This window comes from Diadema antillarum, unplaced genomic scaffold (genome assembly GCF_040938485.1).
Source record: "Diadema antillarum isolate AM-2024a unplaced genomic scaffold, OU_Dant_1.0 scf00000093, whole genome shotgun sequence".
NCBI lineage: Eukaryota > Metazoa > Echinodermata > Echinoidea > Diadematoida > Diadematidae > Diadema > Diadema antillarum.
This window is the reverse complement of record NW_027270982.1, coordinates 1,630,646-1,656,039: the sequence shown is the minus strand read 5'-3', so window position 1 is coordinate 1,656,039 and position 25,394 is coordinate 1,630,646. Positions and strand designations below refer to the sequence as shown.

At 38.8% G+C, this 25,394-nt stretch overlaps 1 protein-coding gene across 1 annotated transcript in view; it reads left to right on the top strand.

Annotated features, from left to right (window-relative positions):
* LOC139718361 (reelin-like) overlaps positions 1-25,394 on the top strand; it is an 81,921-nt gene that overhangs the window by 6,857 nt on the left and 49,670 nt on the right. Inside the window, exons 3-19 of the mRNA XM_071629834.1 lie at positions 2,948-3,167; positions 12,740-12,843; positions 13,308-13,380; positions 14,186-14,334; positions 14,644-14,740; positions 15,398-15,638; positions 16,103-16,269; positions 16,938-17,089; positions 17,782-17,897; positions 18,650-18,990; positions 20,193-20,305; positions 21,035-21,104; positions 21,894-22,133; positions 22,678-22,839; positions 23,395-23,631; positions 24,159-24,289; positions 25,071-25,251. Of these exons, the coding sequence (XP_071485935.1) occupies positions 2,948-3,167; positions 12,740-12,843; positions 13,308-13,380; positions 14,186-14,334; positions 14,644-14,740; positions 15,398-15,638; positions 16,103-16,269; positions 16,938-17,089; positions 17,782-17,897; positions 18,650-18,990; positions 20,193-20,305; positions 21,035-21,104; positions 21,894-22,133; positions 22,678-22,839; positions 23,395-23,631; positions 24,159-24,289; positions 25,071-25,251 (2,794 nt within the window). The remainder of the gene's footprint in view (positions 1-2,947; positions 3,168-12,739; positions 12,844-13,307; positions 13,381-14,185; positions 14,335-14,643; positions 14,741-15,397; positions 15,639-16,102; positions 16,270-16,937; positions 17,090-17,781; positions 17,898-18,649; positions 18,991-20,192; positions 20,306-21,034; positions 21,105-21,893; positions 22,134-22,677; positions 22,840-23,394; positions 23,632-24,158; positions 24,290-25,070; positions 25,252-25,394) is intronic.

The window sequence follows — 25,394 nt, the reverse complement described above, 5'->3', positions numbered from 1 at the left end:
GGGGCACCTGCTGAAGGTAAACAGTTTGAAGAAGGTGCAGACTGATTGGATGAGAGTATAGGGGTCATAGGTCAACGAAACCTGTCACCCACAATCTCCAACAAGTGATAACACACTCACCCCTGGTCCGGCTTTGGATTAGTCTTCGACTTCCAGTTGAATATTGGAGACCTACAGCTGACTCTCAATATCAGAGTATCTCGTGTAATGCATGTTGATATAATATTACAAATTAAACCAAAAAATACTTCAAGAGATTGCTTTTAAGTGCAAACAACAGTTGGCAACATAAAAGGAAAATACTAAGCAGATGAGACCAAGGTAACAAAAATTTGTACCTGCTAAATGTCTTAAACTTAAAAAAATAATAATGTGACATGTACAACCAGTAGGCCTATGTAGTGAGTGTCCATATCTTGGTTTCATGACAATGGCATTGTTGCATTGTAGCTGTATTCACTGCGGAAACAGAATCAACTTCTATGAAAGAACAATTCTCATCAAAAGTTTTAAAGTGATGTGTGAAAGAAAAGTGAACATCCTTTACATGAGGATAATCATGGTTTCTCTTTAAAAAAGCCTATTGTTTATCAATCAGTTGATGATTAAGAATGATACACAAAATATTCTGGTAATAAAATAACAAGAGTTTTCTTTTCCCCGTGATAAGTACATCATTGTACATCAGGTTTACATGTATTCAGAGCAATATTGATTTTAGACTAGCCATTAATTGTTCAGTTATCTTGCTACCTTTGAATACTCTGTAATAGATTATTGACCAAAAATGAAAGGGTCCTTTTTATTGTCAAAATAAGTAAGTGCATACGTGTATGTATTCATAGGGCAATATGTGATGAAAATCACAAAGATAGTTTGGAAAATGACTATGTGGTGCTATACCATCAGTGCATGTTTACAATACTTTGGACTTGTTTTGAATGGGTCAAAGTGCATTGCAGTGCAGAAAAAGAAAGGTATGAAAATAAAGCCAAACAATTAAAAAAAAAAGTATTCATCATCACCGAGTATAAGTATTGGCATCTGCACAGAATAATTGAAGTGGAAAGTTTTTCTGAATGATGCAGATATGATGCAAAATGTCACATTTTAAGTGTCATTCATCATTGTTCAGTCAGGACCCAGTACCTTTTTGGGTGAATCTAGAATATTTGATTTGTTTGTTTGGTTCTTAAGAGAGGTCTTTTTTGAGAATGGATAGCTTTCTAGCCAAAGTCAGCTATTCATTAATCAGGTTGTGATTCACAAGGACATTACATGTATCTCTTCTCCTCCTCCCCCCATGATCAAATGAGGTCCTTCCAATTATGTTTCCACTAACATTTCGTTCTGAAAAACGGATTTAACAATGCCATGATGGTAACAACAGGTACCTCCTTGAGGCACGCCATTTTCCATCACTCACACTCCCAGGCCAGTGTGTGTGTGTGTGTGTGATAAGTCCTTGGCTTGTGTGTGGATCATGTTTTCTTCTTAATACCTCCATATCATTCCTTGGACATTGTGACTGTTGTTGTTAGTCTTTAATATAAACCTTAACATCCTCAGCTCAGAATTGATCGGTCTCTCAGGACTACGGTGTTCTGGAACCGATCTTTCGTCGCGCCCAATCTACCCTGGAGACTTCTGAGCTGATGCCAAACTCTCCATTTTCACTCCAAGAATTTGACGAGGCTGGATGTTTGCCCGCTTAGTCATGTAATGCAATCATCACCCAGAGATAGGATATGAGGAGGAGCAGTTAAAAATTCGGGGAGTGCAACTTAAGTAGTTTGTCCGCTGAAGCCTGATTATGTTTTAAGAGGAACTTTCGCAAGTGATAGGGTAGTTGCCATGGTAACTTACACATGTCAAAATACACATGGGCCATAAATTTGCCGAGGTTCACAGAGTGGCGGGTGCCCATCAGTTGGAGATAGTGTACAATGTAGTTTTAGCTGAACTTTAATCGTCAGTGCATCTATCTTTCAATTCTTATATGTTTTGTAGGGTGTGGTTACAAGATGTGATTTAAAGATGAATGTGCCTATATGTACATTAACCCGTTGAGGATGAGTCCCGAGTATACTCGGGCACTCATCTGTGGAAATGCATGTTGTAGCAAAATCCGCCCATCCTCAATGGGTTAGAGGGGGTCTTAAGTCTTTAGTTTAAGTGCCTGTTTCAACCCATAACAAGTTTCCATCCGAAGAAGGATGTAGTGTTCAATTTGCATCATGTGTTTCAGAAGATGGTTGTGGTTATGTGTGATGGATTGCAGCAAAATTTGCCACAGGATTTGCTGCTATACCTTTGATAATCTTAATGAACTCTGTTGCATTTATTCTTTGATTGTAAAGGCATGTTTTCATGATTTTATATTGTTTATATCACATCATGGCATTCATTAAATGTTACAACTTCAGATTGGCAGGGACATCTGAAGTAACGTTTCGTAGGAGATTGATGTCTGAAGATGAATAAGTAAAGTACCTAATTTTTCCTCGTTCCCTGCTTTCAAAAACATAATTTTCTTTCTTTGTGCATTGGGGATGAGAAACAGTCAAGGCCACCTTCAAAATGCTTTTCTTATACAGATCTAAATTTGAGATATAAATAGTTGAGTTATCTTTTGTAGGATGACAGAATTTGTCCATATTTCATCGACTGTTCAAACTGTGTGAAATAAGATTCAGATTAAGGTTAGATTTTACCTAAAATAGAATGACTTTGTCCTTCATCAGTAATTGGTATTATACACTTCTTTTTCTGAGTATATGAGCGTATATTCTTTTTAATGAACATATCTTTTTTTGAGTGTGTATATATTTTCATAATTAGTATAACATCTGTTGAGTATACATTATATGAGCATATGCATTCATGATGGTATGTCTTCATGTTATGAGTTATCTTCTCATAACGATATATATATCTTCTCTTCCAGTCACCCTGTCCAGCAGTAGCGAGTTCACACAGGTGCAGGTGATTGGTCTCTACGAGTCAGCCACGCCCCAACCTCCCCAGATGTCCCCCTTCTTCCTCGGTGGCAGCCCTGCCTCATCTGTCTGTACCGTCATCCACCAGCACCACAGCATCTCACGCCAGCGCCACGGCTCATTCTTCTGGATGGCGCCCCCTGCTGGAACCGGCTGCATCAACTTCATGTAAATGATTTTGATGTTTAATTTTCTGTTCTTGTGTGTGTTTGTTTGATCAATTTGTCCTTATGTGTTTGTACAGCTACTGTAACTACACATACATATATTCATTTCTTCTAACAAAGTCTATGATCCACATGTACACGTGTATGTTCTTTGTTTGTTTGTTTGTTTGTTTGTTTGTCATACACTATTTCTACTTGCTGAAAAAGATTAACTGTTCATGAAATATTGGCTAAGATGCTGTTTGCATTGGTTTTGGGTTATCCGGCTAGCACAAATTTTATACCTGAGAAAAGTACATACACTGTATGTATTTACATTTATTTTAACCAGACCATTGTCTTACTTTACTATGCTCTGGGAGTTTTCCTCTTTTCCCTGATGAAAAGAAATGAATTTACAAAGTCTCAACTGAGATGAAGTAATTGTTCTAGTGGGTGTCGCTCTTAGGGAGTCAACTTGTGTCATTTTCTTTACAGAAAGTGAAATATATTGTCATGCAAATGGTAAATTTGTTCCTCAAGAACCAGTTTGGTCTTTTTACTCATTGTATTGCATTGGCCTATCCTCTTTCTCACAAAAACACTACAACAACAGAAACAGAAACCTCAATTACCCCCCCCCCCCCAAAAAAAAAAAAAAAAAAAAAAAAAATGGAAGCATAATCTGAAATGACTTGCCATTTTGAATTGGTCTCAATTTTGAAGGAGATTAATGAGTGATCGATGTTCAAATGAATGTAGACAGAGCACAGACTCCACTAGAGAATGTTACTGGGAGCCTGTTGAATAAAAGAGCAGCATGCCAACATTCTCGTTTTGATTCAGAAAAAAAATAATTAATCAGAAATCAGTCTAAAAGTTGCCATTTTGAGATCTTGAAAAATGAAATTTGATGAGCAAGGAGACACACAGATACTCCCACTCCAGTCCCCCACCTCCCCATCCTAGTCACACAAAAAAATAATAATAATAACACAGTATTCAGCCACTGAAACTCTGAAGGATATGACATCTATGTATTATTCATGTCAAGTAGAGGAAAACAGTAGGTCAGGACAGTTGGAAAAATTTGCTAAACCCATACTGTGCTTATGTGAAACTTTGCAAATAGGCATGCATGCTGGAGTGCTTTTTTCACCAATTGGCGCAGATGCCTGGGAGCTAATTCTGAATGAATAGAGATTATCTATCCCCTAACTGTATTGTGTCACCATGGCCTTCCAGTTGGACTGAGGCATATTGCTACACCTGGATGGGATTGCTAATCTATAACTACATGTAAGTCAAGTCTGGGTGGATTTTTACTTTTGAAAAAGAAATGGCTTTTTAAAAAGACTTGCAAGTTATAGGCCTACTAAGTGCATGGGCAATTGAAGGGATAGACAGTCAAGAAATGTTTGAAATATTCAAGACTTGCACAGAGTTGAGATGTGGAAATGTGGACAGTAAACATGAGGTCATACTAAACATTTGCAATCACACAGATATACATGTAGTGTTACACAGTCGTAAATCTTCAGTCAAAATCAAAACGATAAAAAAATAACAGTTGGAGGCCTGGTTTTAAATTAAATTTTCATGTTTTGCCAAAACATCTGTATTGACTCAAGAGTGCAATCTAAAGAGAAAAGAAAAATGTTAGTTTTGCAACTAGGAAATGACACAGTGGATGTCACACATGTACCTTGGAGCGTCCTTGGATATAATCTCCTAGAAGAGACTAAATGGGAATCCTGAGACAAGGAATTAGGTGAAATGTTTGACTATTAGTATCATGGGATGTATTGACTCATCTAGAGGAAATCATAAAAGTGGAGTTTCCATTTTGCTAATTAACCCGTTGAGGACGAGTCCTGAGTATACTTGGGTAGGTTATGTCTATGGGAAATGCGTGTTGTAGCAAATTCAGCCTGTCCTCAATGGGTTAGGAGCAGTTGGACAACATTTGAAGAACACAGAACTGGAAAATTTGCATTTACATAATGATGACCCCTGTAGGCTTTTTTTTTTTGGGGGGGGGGGGGTCAAATACTAAATTGTTTAGGGCTTGGAATGAAATGCAGATCTCCCAACCATACTGAATTTGGAGGAAAGAATCTGAATTTTGACCACTCCCAGCTCTTGTTCCAACAGGAATTTGCTATTCTTCTGGATAATTTTACTACACACTCCTATGGGAACTGCTCTTTCTTTCCTTCTTTTGAACCAAATCATCCCTATTTTTCAGTCAGGAAGGTTGGGAGGTCTGGAAATCTTGCTCCATGCTAAAATCAACCCTACTCAGGAGAGGAGTGTGCATTGGAGAAAACAGGATATCAAAAGTTTCATTTAACTTGACCCCCCCCCAAAAAAAAAAGAAAAAAAAGAAAAAAAAAGAAAAAAAAGAAAAAAAAGAAAGATGTTTTTGAAGTTGATTTCAGCATGGACCTACTGCCATTGACGTGATTTCAACAAGTAGAGTAAATACAAATTAAACAATTACAGTTCCATTAAAAGTAGACAAAGAAAAATATGAAGTGAAAGGATTTTTGGTTAATACTTCAGCATTTTGTTGTTGTTGAAAAATATCAGTCACAATCCCATATGCATATTTCATAATGTCATAATTTTGCAGGTCACCTATTGGTTTATTAATTGTAACAGCAAATATTGCCCCTCTCCACAGTGAGACCAGGCATAATTACCTCATCAATGTGATGGAGGCTGATACAACTCTTCTTTTTTTTGAAGGAAAAATTGGGAAGCATTAAGAATCTATCATGTGTCATAATATTTGTTACTTTGGAGTTAAAGAGTATTTTGCGGGATGGTAACTCTCAGGGGACCTCTGCTATAAGATGTCATTGATTTTCAGCAGATTTCCAGCAGAAATAGTGTTGATATGTCCAAACTTTTATACGGTGGTCCTTCGATGTGTGTGTGTGTGTGTGTGTGTGTGTGTGTGTGTGTTTTGTGTGTGTGTTGATGTACAAAAAGTGTACAAATGTGTGCACAATGAACAATTAGATGATTTGGTAGACAGATAGTTAGATAAATGAATACATTGTAGATTGAATAGATTTCAAATACATACATGTATGTAATGTTGAAATAGTAATCTTTATAATATATCTTCTGCTGCATTCCTACTTATCCCCATAGTGCCAAGCTAGCAGAGAATTGTTCATACACTGTAGTTAGATTTACGATACCATGGACAAATTCCCCCAAAGACCTTTACACAGCTGTAAAGGTGACTGGGCCATATCTGTGTTTAATATGAGCACATATTCTTGAATACCTTTTTCCTGTACATAAATATTGCTATGTGTATTAACCCGTTGAAGACGAGTCCCGAGTATACATGTAATCGGGCAGTTGTCTGTGGGAAATGCATGTTGTAGCAAAATCAGCCTGTCCTCAACGGGTTAACATTAGCAAGGTTTGATAGCCATGTGGGAGAAAGGTCACACAACTCTATTATAACTGTCAGACTGAGACATATTTCCTTTTAGCTGCTGTTGTTCTGTAAGCTTTTCTGTTTCTTTTAGACCTTTGTCAATGCCATTCCAGCTTTTGAGAATACATTGCTTAGTCCTTTCCTGCCGAGCTTACGCTTTCCTGTGTTTGACGTGCATTTGATCGACTGACAGACAGTTTAGAAAATGTGTCCCCAGGAAGGAGCTAAAGAAATTTGTGGTTTTTGTGGTACATTTTTATGGCACACAGGAAGTTTGTTTTTCATTGTCACTAGATGCTGCACTCAATACCTTCCATTTTGAAGAAAAAAAATACAGTCAATGGTATTGAAACATAGTTTTAGTGCTATAATTTTGTGATTACAAAAATGTAGGTTATAACTTTGTTGTGGATAGTCAAAAGTCTGTGTTTGATAGTATACTAGAGTGGTATTTCAGATGTGATATAGTGCTTCTTATTCTTTTTCTTTAACAGCAAAAGTTTTGAAGTATTCTTTTGTATACTTTGCAAAATACACTGTATGTGAATACTGAGATTGAGATTGGCAAGTAGTGAAAAAAAAAAACAATTGAAAGAGGTGTTATTAATATTTCTTTCCAAAGAGGAGCAAGTACTGTAGTCTAAAGCATTTGATTTAACGAGAACAAAGAAACAGGCGCACATGTGGTAAACAGAGGAAGTTATTGCACATTAGTGTCATAATTGCTGCAGAGTCATGAGTGTAAAAAAAAGAGAGAAAATTTGAAAGAAGCCGAATTTGTGTCTGGTCCCAAATCCTCTAATGTGTGATCAGATTGTCTGATAAGATTTTACGACCACCAAATTGCAAAAATGGTATTTCTCAGTCGCCAACATTCACATTATATTCCTTGAAGGTGTGTAGCCTTGGACGTATCCCCTCGCAATAATCATGCGCCCGATTTGGCGTCTTGTAGACTGTGTTTCCCTGGTCATTTCCTGCACATTTTGTGTCTGTTTTTCCTGCTGAGTCTCCTCGTGTGCCTGCAGCCTGTCCACCAGGTCTTTTCCTTCCTCCTCTGAAGCATTAGAAGAAGAATGTTGGAGACAATTTTCTGACGGCAACAATGTTCGAATGACAAACATTCGTGTCATTCGTGCTGTGAAAACAGACGATTACAGTGTAAGGAAAAGGCTGGCATCGATAACATTGTGACTGTGATGGTAAAACTGAAGGGTAATGACACTGGGAATGGTTTTTCTGCTCCTTCTCCATGGCAAACTATTGAGAAATTTCATCAAAAGTAAGGTGTCAAAATAAAGGGCCAAGAGACAACATTAAAAAAAGGGGGTAGGGACAGATAGACAGACAGTCAGACAGACAGATAGACAGACAGATAGACAGACAGAGGGAAGGGATAGAAATAGAGATACTATTTCACCTTTGAATTGCCTCAGAAGACACTTGGCAGAGTTTTGCTGTATTGGATATTTTGATTGATTGTTTGGCACATGATCCATAGATTCTTTTGGCACCTGCCAATCAAGTTGATGCTTTTTACAATAAAGAAAAGAGTATGTGGATTGCAGGTCTTTTTTTACAGTTTATGAAAAGGCAGTTATAACTTTTTCTGCAGGAGTGCCCAGATATTATAGGCTTTTATGTTATAGAGTGGATCTGAATGATTGTTTCCTGTTGCAGTATTATGTATCAATTTCCTCCATAGACACGCAACTAAACCATTATAACTGCTAACACCACATTCAATGTTACTGCAAGACCATAATAATAATATACTGGTAATGATAATAATAACAATAATCATATATGGGACTTATAAGGCACCAAATCCACCTAATAAATAGATGCTCAAGGTGCAACCATGTGCAACATACATGTACGAATGCCATACAGGTATATATGAAAGAAAAAGGAAGACAAAGTGGAACAGTACAGGACATAAAATAATTATTATCAATTATTATAAACCAAGTTAAACAAAGTCATCCATCCATCACAACTTTCACTACCACCCTAAAACTACTGCTACTTCCAGTGCATACATTTGCCACCACTCCTGCTGCAACCATTGCCAATGTTACAACTATGCTGCTACCATATTAAACCTTAAATGTCATCATTTCTATCACTTTCACCATCACTGTTGCAACTACAGCTACATCACTAATACAGTTGTACATGTATTGGATAGAAGGTCAGTTTGCCACAATCAGTCGCAATTATACCTCACAGTAGCGATCGATCTGAAGAAGCCTATCCAGTAGGCGAAAGTCTCATCAAACAGGTACACTCTGTACAATTGTAAATTGCAACTGAATGTGGCAAAATGAACTTCTATCCAGTTGACATTCCAATCAGATGAATCGTTTCAACCACTATTTAAATATTAACATTGATTTGTCCATGCTTCTACATATGTATGTGTATGTATGTGTAAGTTCTTGCTCTAGTATTATTTTTCACCCATGATTGGACTGTGGAGTCATGTACTTTGTACGTCTTATGTAGGAAAATAGATTCCTGTGAATGTCTGGGCTCAAGAAAAGCTCAGGAAATGTTGGGGTAGCGAATCCGAGGGTGGTTTTAACAAGCTCCCAGGAGAATCATTAGACTGCAGTCAACATGGTGTTGTTGGGCAGAACTTATGTTGAGAAAAGTACTGCTGTGAGCCCCAGAGGTTAGCTCTCTGCTCTTACCTCTCTGATCATCCTCATGTTATCTCCTCCGTCATTCAGTGATTGACATCAATCACGCGTGTTGTTCCCACTTGAACTCCCCCCGAGGCTGTTTATCTTGCCCCTGACATTTAAGTACACACATCTTTTATCCCTTTTCCCTCCATTAAAGTCCCTTGGCAACAGGAAAATTCCTCTTGTTTTAATCACTATCTCCCCATCAATTTTTGTCTTGCCCTCGTGCAAGTTTGCCACCAATCTCTGACATTCATTGTTTCCAGAAATGCTTCCAGATGTTACAATTATGGTACCTCCGATCCACTTGTTGTGCAGTCCAGTGCTGCTTGCCTGTCAGATATAATGGCCAATAATGCGGATTGTTTTCTTTGTTTCTTTGTCTGCGGACTGTTTACCAGGCCCCATCAAATGTGACAAATATGCGCACTTGGGTATCGATGCAATGCACGTGTGCGAAAGGTAACTCCAGGTCGGTGTTAGACAAGAGAAATCAAATCTGAAACATGGCACCTGCTCGGTGTCGAGGCTGAAATCTGCTACACAAGTACTGCTGAAATGTTAGAAAAGAAACAAAACTGCTTATTTTTAGTAGAGTCATACTGCCAAGCAGCTAATACTTTTGTAGGCCTATGTATGTGATACAGGCAACCACCATAATTATGTAGATGTACATGTATGTTGTCTTGTTTGTAGACCTATATTTGTTTGTTTAGTAGGCGTATATCTTCTTCTATGAGAAGGAGGCCACATGATTGAAAAACATGGTTTGCAGTTTTTACGATCTAATGCAGCAGGAAAATCAAATGACAAGGGTGTAACAAGTCTGCTCAAACAAAGTGCATTCCTTAAATGTGAAATTGAGCTGCTCAAATACCAGCCTTCACGTGGTTCTGCAGGTGGTGATTGATATTGAGACCCCATCTTGTTTTCAAAAGCTTTGTGATGTGTGGTTTGTTTAAAGCGTAAAATCTCTGCCATGTAAACTGGCAGGGTCGTCAGCAAAAGAATGTGGAAAGTTGTGTGCATTAAGAATATCCACAACAAGAAAAACTTGTAGCATTTAAAGTGCAATCCATACTATTCAAAGTTTTTAGTATTTCCATCATTTTTCAAGCCTCTAAGCCCTATTGCAATTTTGACAAAGTGAAAACTACATTTAGTATAGATCTTAGACAATGAGAGCTCATTGACTGATATTTATTTATGTATTTATTCATTATTATTATTTTTTTTTTACATACAGAACAAGAAACTGATAATACTTCTTATTGATAATTACTATATGACCAGTCAAAATTGTTGGAAAGTAAGAGTTAAATTGGAGAAGTTTAAATAGTAATCCGAAGCTATGTGTCATGGAATGACATAAAATTTGTTGTTCACTTGTTTTATACTGACACATCACCTTTATTCGTAGACAGACATTCTTTATTCTGGCGCCCTTTATTCCTGCCATCTTGATCCTTCCATGTACATTGTAAGGTCCATTTTTAATGGCGTCATCAGGCGCTAAATGAAGCTGTACATTTTTCATCTGTGAGTCAGTCTGAGATAAGATGGTGGTTGGATTTATAAAGATCTTCTTGAATGGCCTGGAAGCCATATAACTTGTGGAACCTTTGAAATGCAGGCAACAAGTCAAGGAGATTATATGCATGTTTACATGTTTACGTTGAAGCCTTGCATTGGACAAAGCATTGCACACAAATGTCACCGGAGTCGTAACTAATAGACTGGAAAAGATTATTGATGATACTCATTAGAATTGTGTATTTTTAATGGAGGTCAAAATGTGATATATCTAAACAAACTTTGATGCCACCCTTCATTGCCTTGGATTTAGAAGGCCTCATGTCGAATGAAAGTAATTGTTGGCCATTTTGGAAATATGAAAAGGTTTCCAAGGTTTGCTACAAGGCTGTGGTGTAACTTTTATTTGAAGCAGTTACATTTACCTGATGTTGCTTGTTCCTGTAAACTCACTGTGTGGCTGGGTAATCAAAGATTCAATCTTTTGAACATGCTTATCAAATGCTATTTACATAGCTACAGTACACATATCAAATCTAAAAGAGATTATTACTGTTTGTAAACCAAAGGGGGAGGGGATCTTCCATTAAGAGCTGTAAAAAGTGATGGGAAATTTGGGAGCAATTTTGATACCAATAAAACCAGACAAAGTTTCAGTTGGATTCTAGATTTCATCTGTAATGTATCTTAGAAATACATGTACAGTACCTGTATGCTGATAACATTTGATCTGGTACAAAATATCCTCTCAAAGGGGATATATACAAAAAATTTGTATGTACATGTATTTTACCTCTATATTGCACTGGAAGGACTGTGCCAAGCCATGCAATCATATACTGTAGGTGAGCAGCAAGGCAACAAAATCAGAGTATCCTAGTGCAAGTTTCAATGACTGGCTATGTTATGCTGTTGATGTTTATAGGCTTGCAAAATAGGGTGACAAATTGCAATTTTCTTTAAGTTTGGGGGTGACCAAATCAAATGTGATGGGCCATTGGAATTTTATGGGCATGCAAAAGGGCAGCAAATTCTACTATTTTCAACTCTGAATGTTTGACTGATATCTGCATATGGTATCTGAGTAAAAAAGACACATTGTCTCCTTGTCATATTATTGGCTATCGCTGTTTGGCCATATGAAGCCAAGAAAGTGACTTTATAGTACATACTGGAAATTGAAGCAAACAAAATTGCCTTACTGAATGGACTGGGACTGGGAATGTTAGGACTGGGCTGGATCGGGAATGTTCCAGTGTTTTACAAGAGAAGACACAAACTATATCTTTACCCTGTTTTAATGTGGGGCTTAGACCCCGTTTACAGTGTGAGGCTTGGCCGCGGCTCGGCCGGGGCCGTGCCCAGCCCCGCTTCAGTGTAAATGCGCAAAAGGCCAAATGCGGGGCAAAAATTGGTCTCGCATTTGGCCTCGCTCTGGAGGTGGTCTCGGCCGCGGCCGAGCTGCGGCAGAGCCTGGCCTTTTCACAGTGTAAACGTAAACTGGGCCAAATGCGCGGCCAATTTTAGTCTGGCTTCCAAACCCTCTGCCTGTACTATTTTGCCGTTCAGGATATCAACCCCCTCAACATCGAAAATTAGTATAGTTTAAGGTGGTTTTGTCCTGCAAAGGATTTTTTCCTTCGGCAAAGACCTTTGCCCAAACGGCGACTTCGTCGCCATGGAATTCATTTGGCAAAGGGTCCGAAAACCAGACAATACCAAATTGCATTTGTTTACAAGCAGAGCGCCACTGCGACAAAATATTGAAAGGTTTGAATCAAAAGCGCGGCCGAGCCCGGCAGTGTAAACGGACAAAATTGCGGGGCTCGGCCTCGCAATTGAGGCTGGGCTCGGCCTAGCCCCGCACTGTAAACGGGGTCCTAATACTGTAATTCCTTTGTATCTCTACAGGGTCACAGCTGTGTCCTACCAGCAGCTCCTGTTCAAGGACCTGATGGCTCTACAGCTCTGTGAGGCTGGCAAGCCCACACCCTCACCGTTCAGACCACAGCTTGGTAAGTCACATGTTGCTTTATAAATCAGAGAGGCTTGTCACCTAGCTGACATTTTTATTTTGTAGACAAGGTGTTAGTTTGCATTTCTAAGACCACACATTATCCACAGCAATGTTGGGTATTCATTCATTCATTCATTCATTCATTCATTCATTCATTCATTCATTCATTCATTCATTCATTTTTATTCATATTTTTCTATTTCGAACTGAAATATATTGATATAAATTTTTACAGAAAATAAGTGTGTAAATTAACATTTCAATATACAGTAAAAAGAAAATGCGTAAGTTTGCAAATCATTTGACTGTATGAAAATGCTAGAGATGATGAAAGCAGTCACAAAAACAGGTTGTTTGAAAGAGAAAAAGGATTATGTCATTAGCTAACATCCATCTTTCTTCTTCATCCTCTGCCATAACATGTCTCTCTCATTTGTTATATCTCTCTCTTTCTCTCTCTAGCAATGATCCATAGTGATGGTGTTATCCTTCGGGATGACTTTGATTCATCAGCAGCTCTGGACTACACCATTTGGTGAGCATGTTTAGTCTTGACGAGTGTGAATTGTTCCTGTATAAGTTAATATTTTTGCACGAGAAAGTTTTTGCTCTGGGCTGGGTAAGATGAATTTTGCGTGTTCTTGATTCTGCGGAATCAAGGCCTTCACACATAGTGTATTACATGCAACAAATATTTTTGTGCTTTTTACTTTCATGGTAGTTTCTGGTTGCATGAAATGCGCAAAAGTTTCAACACCGCAAAAATTTCCATTTTTATAGCGCTTACACAAATTCCAATGTGCATAAGAATTAGTCCTGATTGTTGTTTGTTTGTGCTATACAATTACACTGTAGAATACACAAACACACATAACATTCCAGAGAAGAGTGTCAGGATGTAAGCTGCCTAAAGTTAATTCTGATACTTGCCATTGACATCAACACTGCGTATGTTTGTTATAGGCATAAATCATAGTCCTAGCCAACTGAACATCGAGTGTAGGCCTACTGTGTTCATGCTATCCATGATAGATGTTTGATCTTGCAGAATGTTGTATTTCTGAATAATTAATGATTGGACACAATTCACTGCCATGGTTTGCAGTGATCAAATATTCATGTTTGCAATGTTTCTTTGTTGTTGTGTTTGTTTTTTTCTTTTTTTTACATACACACACACTCACCCACACACTGAGAAAAGCTGTCCTTATTTGATACCTTATCTGGTAAATTTATTTAATGAATGAGGACAGTATTCATAATTGGCCTCCATGGAGTGAAGTTTAATTCTAATTCAGATCATTCATATCAAATTCACTTTTTCCCCACTACAACTGTAGGTCTGAGATGTATGGGGGTAACATCAGCAGCACATGTGGCTCCATTCTCCATGGCAACGCAGCCGTCTTTTGTGACTCCTTTGGACGACGAGAGTTAAACACTGTCCACCTCAACACAACCACAGCCTCTGCACTCCAATTTGCCATCAGTGAGAACAATTCCTAAATCGCAAGAGCAGATGATGTGTGTAATAGTGATATACGAAAATTGTCATATGTTGTAAACAGGCATCATTTTTAAGTAGCGAGTCCATCAAGATTGACTATGTTCTTGCCTGTAATACTTATAACTTACATCCCTAGATATATGAATGCGCTTGCTGGATACAACAGTACATGTACAATTGCGTGAAGTTCTGAACAAGCTTGGATAGTATCTCGTACATCTACTGGAACTATGGAAGGGTTTGACTTCAGTTTTACCATTTTGTTTTGTTTTATTTTTTTTTCCCCACCAGGCTCTGGTCAGTGCAGAGCTGGCACCAATGATTACAGTATCACCGTCTCGTATGCCATCAATACCAAAATAGACTGGCATGTCATTGACAGAGTCAGGTTAGTCACTTGTTATTTCTGTACCTTCCATTTTGCTGTTTATTGTTTAGTGTTGCTATTAGTTTCATATTGTGAAAACATCACAGCAAGCGACAGTCATAAAGAAACAAGGGAACAATTAGTTACTAGTGACATCAACCCATCCTAAATAGGAACCACCTACATGTACACCTTGTATAAGTTTTAAACCATGTGGGGGATTACCATAAGTTTATCACGTGAAGTCAGCAGGTTGATTGTTATATTCGTGAATATGTTTGACAAGCAAAGACATTTTTGTTTGGAAAGAATAAACAATAGAGTAGAAAGGACATCATTTCACCAGGGTTGCTATGGCCACTATGGATCAGTTTATCATGAAAACTACTGCTATAACTATCATACTCATGATTTTACAAGTGTTAACAAATTCAATATCTGTAAACTTTATAAACAATTGTGTTCCACTTGTATCAACTGTGACTATGATGTGTAGTGGCTTGATGCTATGATTCAGATGTAGATATTTGGGTGGTATTAATTCATAAGAGCATCTCCAAGCACAGGGTTTCCTGCTTACCCCTCCCTTATTAATGGAGGACTACGAGAAAAGTCATGGGAATGGTACAAATGTATCATCAGGATTTGTGTGTCGATAAAATGATTTGACTATTGCAGGGCGCCCTCTGACGGCAGCACCAGCATCCACATCATCCACCTTCCGCTGGCTGCCAGGACGGAGGACATCAGCATCCGTTTCCACCAGGACCTGGCCATGGACGCCCATCACTACCAGGGGTGCTGGGCCCTCGATAACATCCTCATCACCAACATGGCCCACCGGCCCACCTCCCTGGAGGAGGATTTTGACCCCGTGGACCCCACCAAGTGGCTGTTCTTTCCCAATGGTGCCATTCGGGTGAGTCGGCGCTCTACTATCACTGCAGTAGAGTGTTGATGTTGTTAGATTGCACACAAGCTTGTCCTGCTTTTATGCTATCTAAAATTTTCAGCAACTTACCCACATACTTTGTAATGGGCTAGATACCCTTCATTTCTAACATATGGCCATATCTTGAGTTAAAGCAGAAGAGCTACAAAGAAAAGATTAGTAAGATTTGTCCTCAATAACTATTCTTTTAAAACTGCTTACCCCTAACTCCATACATGGTAGTATCCTCAGGTGTCTGAGTTTCATCTTCAAAATTAGTGAATCTATAGCAACATATGCAAAGCTTATTCATGATGTCACAATCATGACATTTTTGGGCCGAGTGGCCAGTCCCACATATACATTATTTTTGTGAGCGTCAATGCAATGAAAAAATGGCAGCATAGTATGATGGACAATGATGGTGATAATCCTGTGATTTTCTCTCAAAGGAGAAGTGCCAGTCATCAGGAAATGCCCTCTATTTCCAGGGCGACGCCGCATCGGAGGAAGATGACCACCTGTACATGACCTCTCATGACCTCAATCTCTGGCGAGATGAGCTCTCGGTCAGTCCGGTCTTTGACCAGCAGTTTGAGGCCCTGCAAGACCTCCATGAGTAAGATTCCCTGTGCCTCTTTGTTCCGACTTTGACCAATTGCAGCACATGTTTCAATTATATTTTCATCTCTGGTTTGATGGAACAGATTGTTCCATGTTAGTAGTTGGAATAGATCTACTGTTGTTTAAACCTCATTTATACCATTTTTAAATGTTTTTGGAGAGACTGTAGAAGGTTTAAGATCATTAAACCATGCAATGTACATGAATATTGCCTGTAACTTCTATACTCATGTACAATCTTTTGGTAAAGTGCATGTCTTTGCCAATGATATGGATCATGACATATGAAAAGTGAACATATCTTTACATATATACTTTTGTCATTATAAGGTTGAAATTCTATAAGCAGTTTTCAGATTACATGGCCAACAGGAGACCACATTCTGAGGTTTTTGTTGTTGTTGTTTTATTGAAAGATGTCTTCAGTAAGCTACTCTGTTTGATCAATTCTATACCCAGTGTTTCATATGGAAGTGAAGAGATCAATTGTCACGAGTTAAGGAGACTTTTTTTTAATGCTTAATGCATCAGCTTCGAAGCTCTTAAGGAGTTTCATTCATTTTGCCAGAGTCCATTGCATGACAACATTTTTGTGCTCAGTTTCTGTCAATGTACAGTGTAATAAACTGGAAAATACTACTTGATTAATTTCATTATATGCAGGTGGGACATTCAGGGAGGTGAGGTCAGCACAATGTGCGATGTGGTGTTTTCCAACAATTCTTTGGTCATGAATGGTCTGGAAGAGAGACTAGTATGTACTCCTTTCCTCAACATCACCAGTGTAGGCAACTTGAGGTTCTACTACATCATGGGTGAGACACTCGACATTGCTTTTCAGTGATTGCATTTTGACATGCCCACACACAACACTGCTGTATGTAGTGCACTGATTCACATATTGATGCACCCAGTATGTGGTATTTTAAGAAAGTGTCACCATCTTTGCATATGTGAGAGGGATTTTGAGTGATTGCCTAGTAAATACCATAGTAATTTATGTTGAACTTTTTGATAATATGGTAGAAAGATTTTATAAAATGGTGATATGGATCCCAATCAAGTGATTGGCCGAGAGGTATCAAAGTCTTTAATTTTGCCTGTAAGCCCAACTTTACTTTTCATCTGTCATTAGTGTACTAATGGCTGACACTAATGGCTCTTCAACTGTGTTCAGCTACTTGTATATTCCTTGTGTATTACATACTTGTATGCATTGCAATTGTTTCTGTGTGCTGTGTGGTTATTGTGGAGCTGGTACATGATCGTACTAGCCTGAGAATCTTGCAATAATGGCTGCCACATAATTTCTATTGTAACCATTCTACAAAACAGATAATGCAAATTGCATTGTCGGGCGTTGGTAAAATTGCCTACCCTCGGTAACTTCTGAATAGTCCAAAGTTACTCTTTGTGTGCAATAGACAAATCTTATGTTTTTTATTAACGCAATCTGTAATATTCCTTGTTTATGTGGTATATACCTTTAATTGGTTTCCTTTGTCAGGTGGTGGGTCGTGTGACCCGGCAGACACAGAGACTGTCCAGGTCAGTGTGTATGCACAGGCCTCTGGCCAGTTGGATCGGACACTCCTTCATGTGTTGCCTCATGACTCATTCAAGGTTAGTGCAAGACCAGATATTCTGTGATTGCCTGTGTGTAACGGATGATGCACTTCACTATCTCGAATAATGTCTCATCTCAGCATAATGAGTAATTAAAAAGTTCATATTATGACAGTTGTGATATGGATTTATTGTTACCCTGAGATTACACTGACACAGATGTTTATGTACAGTGTACTTTTGATCTTTATTCGATTTTTATGACTTGTCTTATTGGTAGTCTCCATTCCTATCACTGACTCCTAAATTGAAGCCCTTATACTGTGTTGTGGAGATGAAAGTGCTCTTTGCTGTAAGTTTTTATTCAAAGCAGTGACTTGTATACATACATGTAAATGGTTATAATCCCTTGTGTTCTAAAATGTTTCCAGGTCTAATTTAGTTGTGTTCTTGATTCCATTAAAGTGAAAGATATTGATGGATGCTTTTGTCAAATACCTAATGCAAGGAGAGTGCCATGTTTTATTCAGTGGGCATTTCTATTGTAACCAGAATTTCACTTGCTTGTAACAACACATACATGTAGATGTACGTATTTCAACCTGAAGAAAAAGTCTCTCCTTTAACCCGTTGAGGATGAGACCCGACTATACTCTGGCAAGTGTCTATGGGAAATGCGTGTTGCAGCAAAATAAGCCCATCTTCAATGGGTTAAAATATGAAAGATTGTCCTTAGTCTCTTCATGGTGTGGCAGTGGGAGGGTTAATGTCTGTGTTTTGTCCGTATCTGTGTCTGGCTGCTTCCATAGAGACCACAGCTGGTGTCCATTGCGGTCCCGCCCGGCATCCAGTCCCCTTCCACCAGATTCTGCCTGGCCCAGGCCACCCACAACGGACTGAACCGAAACGTGTGGACAGTGGACAACCTCCAGCTCCTTCCGACACTCCCGGCTGCTCCCAGGATGCACCTGCAGTTCGGCCTGAACCTGCAGTGCGGGGAGCTGGCAGACGACACAACGATCCGTGTGGAGTTCTCGACGGACCAGGGCCGGTCATGGTCACTGGTGCGTGAGCAGTGTCTGCCTGGTGTGTGCAAGGGAGTAGTGACCCTGGACGATACCATTTACTCCACGGGAGACTTTTCCGGAAGGTAAAGTATCTTTTTGTCCCCGGATCAAAAGATGTTTGTGCATCTACTGTACATCTCTTTTTGATTTGCAGTACTGTGTAGTTTGAATCACAGTGCGAAGCTCCTATAAGATAATTACAGTACGAAATATTTGATGGCCTGTGTACACATTCACATACTGTATGATATTCAAATCAAAGATTAAATAGTTGCTTAAAATACATGTAGCCTATTAGATTTTGTACATAGTATTAATTTTGATGAAAGATATAAACAAGGTCATGTTTCTTTGGCATACTTGCATACTAAAGCAGTAGAATCCAGGCTGCCTATGTGAAAGGGTGCTAGCTTTCAATCTTTCAAAAACGGTAGTCTACCGCCAAAGACCGTAGAGTTGGCAAGTACGTGTATGCTTTTATCTTCTATGAGTAGGCTCTATCATCTGTCACCCTTTGCTCTTTTGCTTCTTGTATCTTGGGTTAACTTCTAAACCTTACATATGTTTGATTTAATTTGCAAAGCATTGTAATGCACAAATCATAAATGTCCAATTACACTGTACATTATACAATGTACTGAGGAAATACATAATACTGAAGAAATGGTGAGAGGAAGTGTCAATTTAAAGATGATATTCAAATGGAAATATCATATTTTGATAATGCTCAGTTTGAAATAATACACAAATCTTAATGCAGCTGTGAAGAGATCAACAATCTCATAGACTTGTGTAGCAGTCATTCAACATCAAAGCCATAAATTGTAACTGTACATTTAGGCGGCTATTGCTTTTCATCAGCAGTAGATATGAATATAGTCTCTTTAAATCACCTCACACCATTAGGTCTGTGTATAGTAAATGCACAGCAGTAGCTCTTGAATTTTAACATATTCTGAAGCTACAAATACACTGTTTTACATCCCTAAACAAAGTGGGGAAAAATAATCTAAGCAAAGCAACATCTTTAAGAAGACTGGCTTCAGAAAATGTTTTAATTCAGTATGTCTTCGAATGTGGGTGACTGGGGGTCTCTACAAGAGCAACGTAATGTATTTGTAGATAGGGTGATATTCAGAAGATACTATGTATTTCATAATCACTGGTTAGTTATTTTAGTCATTCTTGATTGTCAAAAATAGTGATGAAAATTGGCTTTTTTTAACACTTGCTTGTATTTCCTTTTAGAAAAGATAATATCTATGACATGTCCTCTTTTGTTCAGATGGAAGAGGATCACGATCCCACTCCCTGCGGCTGCACTGACGAGACACACCCGCTTCCGTTGGAGGCAACAAATGGACAAAGGAGCAGACACCAAGTGGGCAGTGGACAATGGTAGACTTTATAGCTTCTTTCTTCATGCTTAAATACCCTCTTTAATTGCACAATTGTAATGAAGTACAAATTTTCCAAGGGAAGGAAAAAAAGTGATCTTGCCACCCATATGACACTTATTAGTGTGTGCTGTTTCCTCCATTTATGCATAGTACCTGGTTTCAGCATGCAGACTCTTGTTCATTTTCTGGATAATGATGCACTCTCCTAGACTATTAAAGGTTAAGTGTTATTCTCAAGATTATTAAATTTGAGGAGTGTTGGAATTGATGGGGCTTGCACTGCAAGTTTCATATGAATCAGTCGAGTAGAGCATTTGACGAAAGATCCAAGAGTTAGATTGGTGATGGTAGGCAGAATGTGAACGTGGTCTTTGTGTCCTACTTTGCCGCAGACAAAGCTAGAGTGATAGGAATATGTCCTACAATTACTTTAACTCAGGACAAGATACAATTATACTTCAGATTCATGCATCAGTAGTATGCATCAGTGAACAAAGCGACAGAGATGTGAGTTGATGCAGGGCAATATACAATTTTTTGTTATTAGTAGCACAGCTTTATATGAATTTTAGTCATTTAATGGTATAGCATTCATTTCGCTTTGCTGTTACGTTAGTTATAAATTTCCTAAGTACTTTTTTTCCCCTGACAATTTCATATCTATTCTTGTGCTTTTCTCATCATGTCTGTCTTAAAAAAAAAAATTGTCCCCCTTATCCTGGAACAGTTTATATTGGTGAAGCCTGTGACCAGACGATGTGTAATGGACATGGCAAATGCACTCAGACGGGTTGCAGGTGCGTGATCATGCTTCAGTCATTTAGCAGCTGGCCTATCAATCCCTTGGGAAATTTTGCTGCAAAAAAGATTATCTTCTCCTTTTTACTGAATTTTACTGTACCTGTTCATGTCCATGTATATCCTATGTTTGAAAAAAAAAAATGTGGTGGAACAGGTTAAATTCATATGCTTTGATGCAGTCAGAGAAACAAGTCCAAAAATTTGCCAGTTGACACAACCAAACACACACAAACAAAATCAACATTAAACTTCACAATAAAGGTGCCAATTTGAATATCGAGCTTCATATAGTGATTCAGAGGCTTCTGATGATTCTTCAAGCAGTCACAAATTTGTATTGACAGAAATGGATTGAAAACAATATTGGGTTCTACATTGTACATTGTAGTTACCCTGTTAATCCATTAAATACAGAATTGGAGTCCTTCACATAAGCAGTATGAGTGAAAGGGGTGTGTACCACCCCCCCCCCTCCAAACAGTAAGGAGCTTTAGCATTTTTAAGCTGTAGACTGTGCCAGTCTAGTCCATACTTCTTCTTTTTTTTTTGGGGGGGGGGGGGATGTGATGGTGATTTATGAGAGAAAGCTTGTCAGGCATGTCAACCATGAAAAAAAACCCTTGGGGAACGGTTGTATGAGACTTGGTAGGCTTGCGGTATTCCATACAGGTGTGTAGAAAACATTAAATTTTAGGAAGTAGTTATAGCATACATATTGAAACAGCACATTTTGTACTCCCTATTGTCACTCACGGTGTGGCAAAATAACATGTTGTTTTCCGCAGCTGCGACCAGGGATACTCGGGTGATTTGTGCCAGATCTCTGTCAGAATCCTGCCACACAACCTCACCGAGACGTTTGAGGACTTCTCCTTCACACTGAACAAGAACGACAAATTCAGCACGATTCAGGGAGGTGTGGTTGGCTATCAGTGCGGCATGCTGGCGTCCGGGAAAGCTTTTGTGTTCAACCAGGCCAGACGCAGAGAGCTGATTACCCGAGAAATAAACACTATAGGAGTCAGGTAACATAACAGCAAATGTTTTATTTCAGAAGTAGGCTCCCTACTAATACCAATGTTAGTGAGTGAGGGAAATCATAGTTTTGGTCAAATTAGATGGTGTAAAGACTCAGTGCATAAGATATCTCTAACATATCAATGCACACAGTAGCTTAGAATATGAATATGAAACCCAAATGCATAATGTGGATTGAATGAGTGCAGTAATGTTAGTTGAACAAGTTGGAAAAGTTTGAGGAAAATATGACAAGCCATTCAAAAGTTATATTTTGTTTTTAAAGTTCCAGTACTGCCATTGCTGGGTTAGAAGACTACAACAATTTGTGATGTCATAATAGGATAACGATATATAGAAAATATAAAGAGAATTCAGCTTACATTTATGTTCAATTTTCTAGCATAATAAAAGAGTGTTTGGCTTTGGCTTACCTCTTTCAAAAGGCAGAGGAATAACATTACTGTCATCATACATCAGTAGCAAGTGGAACTAATGCATACCTTTGATTAAAAAATGAAGTAAGAACTTACTCTCCCCTTGAATGCATAGGTACCTCCAGTTTACCGTTCGACTGGGCGGTCACAGTTTAGTGGGCAGCTGCTCACCGCCGCGGGACTCGAGTGAGTCGGTCCTGGTTCTGACCTCTTGCAACAACGGAATCAGCTGGGAGCTTCTGAAGCATCTAGACTTTGATGCCTATAAGACCGCCAGGTAATGATTGCCTGTTAAAGGAGGTCCACAACAATCTGGGACTAGAATTTTTTTGCATTCAAATTATTCATGAGGAAAATTTGATTTCTTTGCAATGTTTTGATTTTTATGTTGATTCTTCCTGATCTCCACATTCCCACGAGTTACAGAAATATACCCTTGTTGGGGCGACAAGACCTCGTATCTACAAAATGTCAAATGTTCAGGAGAGAAAAAAAAACCCATGGCAGCCAAAGTACTATGTCAAATGAGATAGCCTTTCCTTTGACATGCTGTGGTGGCCTCATTTTTGGGGTAAGACAGCTAGGACTTTGACAGGACATCACTTCAAATTGATGATCTGACCATTCATCCAAAAAAGTTATTTTCACCAAAATTTGAGATACAAGGTCTTGTCACCCTAGTGAAGGTACTGTTACATGAAGCATAAAATTGATAATTCAAGATGAATTATAGGCAGCAGCTGGCCATGATGAAATGTAAAATGTCAAAGATTTCACTTGCTTCAATGTTGTTATTAATATAATATACTTTGTATATGGTGTGTACCCCCAGGACTGTGTTGATACACTTGCCAGATGTTGCCAGGGGAAATGCCTGCCGTGTCAGGTGGTGGCAACCGACCAATGGCGGAGAGGATCTGTCCGTCTGGGCCATCGACAACATTTTCTTGACGTCGTCCCTCAAGAACGTCATCAACCTGGACTTCACTGACCACAGAGAGGTCCGTCAGGCACTGACCTTTCACACTGGTCAGATCGGAGAGGCCTGCAACATCAGCCCTGCTCTGGTGTAAGTACAACCATGTAGGAGATACGTTGTATGTCCAGTCCAAGCTAAGATAACTATACATAACATAACATAACCAAACAGAACCATGTATCAAACTTTTACTCATAAAGTTTTACTCATAAAGTTTTACTCATAAAGTTTACATGCAGCTTGTCAAAATGATTTCGTAGATTAATAGAAACTACCAACATGCGGTGAGATGAATTTAACTTTCAACGGCGAACAACAACAACACTGAGGAGTGTAATATTTGCTTTGGTATGAAAACATGCCGCGTTTAGTCTCAGAATGTTTAAGTTGGTATGTATTTTAACACGTATTATTGAATACTGTAATTTGTTGGTAAAGTGCTGATAATGCCCACTTATGTACATGAGTGGACGTCTGTGCTGTGTATGATGGAGTTCCTCCTATCTAGCAGGTGGCATTATACTTGAGTAGTTCACTCCGATGTTACTTGCCAGTGTTACACTAGTCTTCACTTGGTCTTGCAGTGTTCACTAACTCGTTTATTGTTCACTCTCCAGACTGCCTGGCAGATCACACACAAGCGGTGCCTCAATCCTAGAGACCCAGTCGCTGCGTATCGGGGCGTCTTTCATGATCCAGTTCTACCTGGCCATTGGGTGTGGTCAAGCTGCCAGACCGCGGGGTCAAGGTATTCTTATATGGTGATGTCTGTTTGAGTTTGTGAAATCCACAAGTTTTGAAGTAGCTTCTTTTTTTTTTAATGCAGACACTGGTAATTTTAAGACAAATAAATAACTTGATAAATAAAAGATTTAAAAAGAAATAAAAAAATGTCACCTTTAAGTACCATTTGCCCCATGAGCATACATGTAGTATGAGCTCCCACTTCCTCCATGTTTTGAGATGTTATTATTAGACTCTTTTCTTGAATGCTAGGTTTAATCAATTTGTTACTCGGTGTATGTTGAGAGGGGCATATGTTTCACATACATGTATGTATGTGTTACGAAATACCTTGTATGAAAAGCACACTTGCAGGGGAGAGAGAAGACGAAGGAATCATACCTGACATCAGAAATGTCTTGAGTTTATAACATGGTTTTTGTGTATTATGTGGAATGTGACGGTGAAGATATGTCTAATACATTGTAAAGTACTTTGATACTCCTGCATTTGCAAAGACCATCTGTCCTGTTGAGGTCAGAATTAATATCAGAAGGGTGTTTGGTCTTTTAAATGGTAATCTGTACATGATGTGTATGAATAAAAGTATGCTTGTCTTCAATTCTTTGTTACTCAATATGTGAAATAATGAATATCATCTTAATGATTTTCACACTTTCTGTGCTTATTCTTCAGAGACTGCTCTATGTTGTGAGATATTGTCATGATAACACGATTGAAAATGACTGGACATGTTTGTCCTTTGCCCTATACCCCTCCCCCCATCTTCCCCCCACTGATAAAAGGTCACGACTTTGCAATCCATCTGGAATACTCCACTGACAGCGGTCTCACGTGGCATGACGTCGTTCCCACGTGTCTGCCAGGCCAGGTGGGCTGCACTGGCTACCAGCAGGGCTCCCTCTATCACTCGTCGGAGTACACAGAGTGGACGCGGATCAGTCTCCCACTACCTTCAAAACTTAGGTATTGTGTATAACTGCACAGTGTCTTACTGTTTCTGACTGATGAAGTAGCCTGGTGTATTTGCACTATAACATAAATACACCTGTACTAAATATCTTTGTAGGGGAAAAACAAAAACAAAACACAGGAAACTGCTTATCCAT